Below are 7,420 nucleotides of genomic sequence, written 5' to 3' on the forward strand. Positions count from 1 at the left end.
AAACCAACTTTTTTCATGTTGCATTTTTGGCTTTGTTGTGATTCTTCTGATGAAGAACTGGAATCTTTTGCTCTACAATTAACTGTCCTAATAGTCATTGGACTCTTACAGATTGGAATACTATGGTTCCTGATGATTTCAAATGATTCAATATCTCCGGTTATGTCATGTTCTGGAGAGTTTACATCAATCCATTCAGTCGACTTACAGTAAGAACAATCTGCAAAATGAGGAAAGTTATCTGCCTTTAATACAAATTATGCTATTTGTACCTGTTTATGAATATTTCTAAACATACATGTCTTTACTTATAGCTTGTTTAATATTAAAAACATGGAAAGGGATTGATAAGTGCGTACCTGGGATGCTGGTAGAAGTTGATGCAGTAGTTGTGATACTTGTGGTCTCTGAAGTGGATTTTGTTGTTGTTGTCAAATGGGTTGTCACTGTGTCTGGAATTGTTTTAGTGGTTGAATGGCTTGTTGTAGTTTCTGGAATGGTTGTAGTTGCTGAATGGCTTGTGGTTATTATACTTGTTGTTGGGGTTGTATCCGTCATTGAACATGTAGTTGTAATGGAAAGATCACTGTAGCAGCATTTAATTTGAATTTCATAGTTCTTACACTTTTGAGATTTGCGCCCGTTAAGGCAAAGCAAACCAACTTTTTTCATGTTGCATTTTTGGCTTTGTTGTGATTCTTCTGATGAAGAACTGGAATCTTTTGCTCTACAATTAACTGTCCTAATAGTCATTGGACTCTTACAGATTGGAATACTATGGTTCCTGATGATTTTAAATGATTCAATATCTCCGGTTATGTCATGTTCTGGAGAGTGTACATCAATCCATTCAGTCGACTTACAGTAAGAACAATCTGCAAAATGAGGAAAGTTATCTGCTTTTAATACAAATTATGCTATTTGTACCTGTTTATGAATATTTCTAAACATACATGTCTTTACTTATATCTTGTTTAATATGAAAAACATGGAAAGGGATTGACAAGTGTGTACCTGGGATGTTGGTAGAAGTTAACGCAGTAGTTGTGATACTTGTGGTCTCTGAAGTGGATTTTGTTGTTGGAGTTGTTGTTGTCAAATGGGTTGTTACTGTTTCTGGAATTGTTTCAGTGGTTGAATGGCTTGTTGTAGTTTCTGGAATGGTTGTAGTTGCTGAATGGCTTGTGGTTATTATACTTGTTGTTGGGGTTGTATCCGTCATTGAACATGTAGTTGTAATGGAAAGATCACTGTAGCAGCATTTAATTTGAATTTCATAGTTCTTACACTTTTGAGATTTGTGCCGGTTAAGGCAAAGCAAACCAACTTTTTTCATGTTGCATTTTTTGCTTTGTTGTGATTCTTCTGATGAAGAACTGGAATCTTTTGCTCTACAATTAACTGTCCTAATAGTCATTGGACTCTTGCAGATTGGAATACTATGGTTCCTGATGATTTTAAATGATTCAATATCTCCGGTTATGTCATGTTCTGGAGAGCTTACATCAATCCATTCAGTCGACTTACAGTAAGAACAATCTGCAAAATGAGGAAAGTTATCTGCTTTTAATACAAATTATGCTATTTGTACCTGTTTATGAATATTTCTAAACATGCATGTCTTTACTTATAGGTTGTTTAATATTAAAAACATGGAAAGGGATTGACAAGTGCGTACCGGGGATGCTGGTAGAAGTTGATGCAGTAGTTGTTATACTTGTGGTCTCTGAAGTGGATTTTGTTGTTGTTGTCAAATGGGTTGTCACTGTGTCTGGAATTGTTTTAGTGGTTGAATGGCTTGTTGTAGTTTCTGGAATGGTTGTAGTTGCTGAATGGCTTGTGGTTATTATACTTGTTGTTGGGGTTGTATCCGTCATTGAACATGTAGTTGTAATGGAAAGATCCCTGTAGCAGCATTTAATTTGAATTTCATAGTTCTTACACTTTTGAGATTTGTGCCCGTTAAGGCAAAGCAAACCAACTTTTTTCATGTTGCATTTTTGGCTTTGTTGTGATTCTTCTGATGAAGAACTGGAATCTTTTGCTCTACAATTAACTGTCCTAATAGTCATTGGACTCTTACAGATTGGAATACTATGGTTCCTGATGATTTCAAATGATTCAATATCTCCGGTTATGTCATGTTCTGGAGAGTTTACATCAATCCATTCAGTCGACTTACAGTAAGAACAATCTGCAAAATGAGGAAAGTTATCTGCCTTTAATACAAATTATGCTATTTGTACCTGTTTATGAAAATTTCTAAACATACATGTCTTTACTTATAGCTTGTTTAATATTAAAAACATGGAAAGGGATTGATAAGTGCGTACCTGGGATGCTGGTAGAAGTTGATGCAGTAGTTGTGATACTTGTGGTCTCTGAAGTGGATTTTGTTGTTGTTGTCAAATGGGTTGTCACTGTGTCTGGAATTGTTTTAGTGGTTGAATGGCTTGTTGTAGTTTCTGGAATGGTTGTAGTTGCTGAATGGCTTGTGGTTATTATACTTGTTGTTGGGGTTGTATCCGTCATTGAACATGTAGTTGTAATGGAAAGATCACTGTAGCAGCATTTAATTTGAATTTCATAGTTCTTACACTTTTGAGATTTGCGCCCGTTAAGGCAAAGCAAACCAACTTTTTTCATGTTGCATTTTTGGCTTTGTTGTGATTCTTCTGATGAAGAACTGGAATCTTTTGCTCTACAATTAACTGTCCTAATAGTCATTGGACTCTTACAGATTGGAATACTATGGTTCCTGATGATTTTAAATGATTCAATATCTCCGGTTATGTCATGTTCTGGAGAGTTTACATCAATCCATTCAGTCGACTTACAGTAAGAACAATCTGCAAAATGAGGAAAGTTATCCGCTTTTAATACAAATTATGCTATTTGTACCTGTTTATGAATATTTCTAAACATACATGTCTTTACTTATAGCTTGTTTAATATTAAAAACATGGAAAGGGATTGACAAGTGTGTACCTGGGATGCTGGTAGAAGTTAACGCAGTAGTTGTAATACTTGTTGTGGTCTCTGAAGTGGATTTTGTTGTTGGAGTTGTTGTTGTCAAATGGGTTGTCACTGTGTCTGGAATTGTTACAGTGGTTGAATGGCTTGTTGTTGTTTCTGGAATGGTTGTAGTTGTTGAATGGCTTGTGGTTATTATACTTGTTGTTGGGGTTGTATCAGTCATTGAACATGTAGTTGTAATGGAAAGATCACTGTAGCAGCATTTTATTTGAATTTCATAGTTCTTACACTTTTGAGATTTGTGCCCGTTAAGGCAAAGCAAACCAACTTTTTTCATGTTGCATTTTTGACTTTGTTGTGATTCTTCTGATGAAGAACTGGAATCTTTTGCTCTACAATTAACTGTCCTAATAGTCATTGGACTCTCACAGATTGGAATACTATGGTTTCTGATGTTTTCAAATGATTCAATATCTCCGGTTATGTCATGTTCTGGAGAGTTTACATCAATCCATTCAGTTGACTTACAGTAATGACACTCTGCAAAATGAGCAAAGATATCTGCCTTTAATACACATCATGCTATTTGTACCTGTTTATGAATATGTATTACATGCACACATTATTTATAGCTTGTTGGATGTTTAGGCTGCTGAATCATTGGACTGGATTTGATTTAGCTGGCTAATATGGAAACTTTATTAGGGAAATTGCAAGATTAACAGGAGCAACTGGCGCAACTCCACTTCTCATAATCCAGTATCAAGGCAGTACTCTCATAAGAGAAAGAGTAGAAGAGTAGTCAGTTTCCAGAAATGGCCTGTGGATTTGTGGGTTGTTATATTTGCACAACTTCTGAATGGTTAAGTATATCAATGAAGCATGAAGAAGTAAAGTCTGCTATCCTGGACTGTTTGAGCCTCAAATCAGAATTATACCACGAGCAGTTCAGGTCTGGGCCATACCCTAGCAAAATTGGATAAGATTAATATTGGATAAGATTATTATTGGATAAGCCAGTGGCTTATTAACCCTTTTTGTTCAGGGTTGGAGAGTTGGACTTCTGCAATGGGAAGCCAGGGCCTCACAGAAACATATATGGAGATATATGTAGCAGAGTGTAGATCTGCACACTGGCTATTGGGCTTGGGCTTTGGTTGGCTTATGAAGATGCTTTAAAACATATGTATGTATATAGGTACACCTGTAACAACTACATTTCAAGAGTCTATAGTTGATTGATGTTGATTTACCTGGTGTGCTGGTGGATGTTGATGTAGTAGTAATACTTGTGGTCACTGGAATAGTAGTAGTATGTGTGCAAGGAGTATCTGTACTGTATCTTACAATTGTTCCATTCTCACATCTGGCATAATTACATCCTCCCAGTCTATCAGGTGTGCTATAAATTGGTTGTGCTGTTGTAAACATTGTCTTATCGTACTCGCAACAACCTGCAAATAAAATGTATATATTAGCAGTATGACATTTAGGGCCCTATTTATGATTGCTTGAACTCTGTGGCTCATGCAATCATCTAGGAAACCAGAATAGAGTTTCTGTACTTACACTGGGTTTTGGGCTGAAAAAGCTCTGCAATTTCAGTCATTTTTACTGAACATTTTTTTGTTACAAAGATAAACTTCTGCAACTGTCAGTTGCAGGAGCATGGGGAGCCACATGGGTAACCAATGGACCACTTGCATGTAATTCAAATTTTAATCTAGTGCAGGTTCCTATACCAATCCCTTAGGCACACAAGCTCTATGATGTGGCATCATGTGATGCAATTTTTCACCCTTTAGGGTTCTTGCACTTGCATCAATAGGATTGTCAGTAAGGACTCATCTTCTTTATACCCATCCACATAATCACCCTGCTAAGGTCAACTAGATTAACATAAATTTAATGAGCAGAAGCAATCAATATCTTGAAGGTTTTCGTAGCAGAAATGATTAAGGATTGTAATGCAATGTGCTGATTTAAATACTATTTACCTTTACTTTGATCAGGGAAGCATTGTCTTCCTTGTCTGGTGCACATGCTAAAAAATAAAAAATAAATCTCATAGAACTCATAGAAATAGTGTAAGCAATAAACCTCACTTAAATAATCTCCCAGGTTATCACCCATGTCTAGAAAGTAGGGATGCACAAAATCTCAAATCCTTTGTAAAAAAATTCACCCGGATACCAAACCAAATCAGATCCTAATTTGCATATGAAAATTAGTGAAACAAGACAGAAAGAGCGCACATAGTTAAAACATTTTGACTTCATTATTTGTGTGACGAAAAGTCACATGATATTTTGGATTTGGTTTGGCCAGGCACAATCCCGAACCAAATCCTAAATTCAGTGCATCCCTTCTACATAGTACAAAACTTAGGCCATAGAGGTATCAGAAGTTCCTTAAACTGTGCTGATTTTTTTTTGAGTTTTTAAGAAAGTTTTAAAAAACACATTTTTAGAGATTTGTGGAAAAAATAGAAGTCCAATCATTAGTAAATTGGCCCCTTAGCAATTGCTATTGGTTTGTGCAACTCTACTTCTAACTCTTCTTCTTTATGATAAGGTAAACTGCACTTTGGTCATTGCTACAGCAAGTTCAAAGCTAAATGGCCCACCCATAAGATCACAGATTGCAGTGGAGTCACTGATCAAAAGGCTATTGCAAGCAAAGTAAGAAGGGAAGAAATTGTCAATTAAAATAAGAATAGAGAGACTACAGGGAAAGAAAAACATAAAAGAAAAGGAAACAAATAATGAAACACTGCACATGTCCTGTTATATCTCAGTATAGTGCTGGTCCCTGCAGTTATATATGTACCTTTGAAAAAAAAGATCACTTAAAGAGATGTAATTCCTCCCTAAAGTGAATTCAGTCTTACCAGACAGTGCATTTAGCATCCTTAGGCTCACTTGGCATCAGTTGATGGAACAAGTAATTCCTGCCTCTGCTATCATAACAGCAGGATGGCACACATTCCATAATTTCTTCATCAAAGTAAGGTCTGTCAGGTGGGCATACTGGGTAACAACCTACATACAAATATACTGGGATTAATATACATGCTTGGTTATTATATATGATACATACAGCAAGGACACTTGGTTTCACAGAGGAGACTAACTTTATCTAGATGTTTAGCTCTGATGGGCCATCTTGTTCCAAACTATCATTCTATTTAAAATAGATATCCTTCTGTTGTACAATATAGGGATTTCAGTGACCATAGAAAGGCACGTTGCCACAAACTTTTTTTCTAGTTCAGTTACTTTCAACTAATACATGTGAAATAATTGAACTGACTTAAGCCATATTTCAAGAGTCAGAACCAGAGAACAGAAGGGGATACACAAACACTGTAATTACATTTATAAACGACTATAAAACCACTGAGCACTTTTTGATATTTATACAGGTTTTATAAATTATTACCAAAACCCTGATCTGTACTGAGCGGTCAAATGTGAGCAGTCCCTCTATATATAAGATCTGTTAAAGGGTCATTATGACCTTAAATGTTTATGCATTTTTTTTCTTAATAAAAAGAAATGGAGTGCTCCATCACAGCTCATATCATGCCTCATAATAATATCAGGCCCCTCCTGCTAAAACGTTAAAGGGGAGCTATCGTGAAAATGATAATTTAATATAAGCTTCAACACACGGAAGTAAGAAACTTTCTGAATACAATCAATTAAATATTCTGTACCGTTTCTGAAATAATTAAGTGTATGTTCACTATCCCTGTCTCAGCATCTGTTTCTCCTCATTCTGTCTTCATGCAGCAGTTGGGTGTCAGATATTAGTGTATTAGAGCTCACTCTATTAAAATCACCAGACATCATGTCTCTCTACATGCAGAATTTGTGCAAAAGGCAGTTATTTTGTCAGATTGTGTTTGTACTGGAATCAGTTATTTGAATGAGCTCTAATACATCGGCTAGAAAAGGAAGCCCCCCTATAAGTTATATTGGATCTAACTGTCAATGAATATCTGACACCCAACTGCTGCATGAAGACAGAATGAAGAGAAACAGATGCTGAGAGAGGAATAGTGAAGATAAACTTATTTTAGAAACTATGCAGAATTTTTAATCGATTAGAAAGTTTCTTATTTCATGATGAAGCTTATATTAATATCTTTAAGCCATGCCCCCTTAGGGTATCATATTCAGATACACACAAGGTGTGATTAATTGTACATTTTTGTATATTTTTGACATAGAGTAGCAGAAGTTTTTTGAGCTACACTATTTTTGGCACCAGAACCATATAACCAATATAGCTATAATTATTGTTGACAGCAAAGAGTCTACATTTAGTAAACATGCAACAAAGTTCCTGTATCATATATATCAATTTATGAGTTGCATAGATGCATTTTGATTTCAATTTGGTACCTTCCAAGCCCATCAGCTTGTAATAGCATTTTCCA

General features: G+C 35.7%; 1 protein-coding gene across 1 annotated transcript; it reads right to left on the reverse strand.

Annotated features, from left to right (window-relative positions):
- Positions 1 to 3,102: 3,102 nt before the first annotated feature.
- Positions 3,103 to 6,008, reverse strand: LOC121393423 (mucin-5AC-like). The gene is made up of 5 exons (XM_041561908.1): positions 5,867 to 6,008; positions 4,974 to 5,020; positions 4,230 to 4,430; positions 3,305 to 3,516; positions 3,103 to 3,132 (listed from the first exon to the last, which is right to left on the reverse strand). Exons 1-5 carry the CDS (start codon positions 5,965 to 5,967, stop codon positions 3,103 to 3,105), a joined length of 591 nt encoding a protein of 196 aa, XP_041417842.1. The 5' UTR covers positions 5,968 to 6,008.
- Between the last annotated feature and the right edge of the window lie 1,412 nt (positions 6,009 to 7,420).

Source organism: Xenopus laevis, chromosome 4S (genome assembly GCF_017654675.1).
Source record: "Xenopus laevis strain J_2021 chromosome 4S, Xenopus_laevis_v10.1, whole genome shotgun sequence".
NCBI lineage: Eukaryota > Metazoa > Chordata > Amphibia > Anura > Pipidae > Xenopus > Xenopus laevis.

Excerpts from the sequence above, each read along its gene's own strand:
- LOC121393423 (XM_041561908.1), bottom strand. The coding sequence starts at position 5,967 with ATGGAATGTGTGCCATCCTGCTGTTATGATAGCAGAGGCAGGAATTAC. Across the intron at positions 5,021-5,866 it reads GATGCTAAATGCACTGTCTG|CATGTGCACCAGACAAGGAA; the intron begins GTAAGACTGAAT and ends TTTATTTTTTAG. Across the intron at positions 3,517-4,229 it reads AACATCCACCAGCACACCAG|AGTGTCATTACTGTAAGTCA; the intron begins GTAAATCAACAT and ends CTCATTTTGCAG.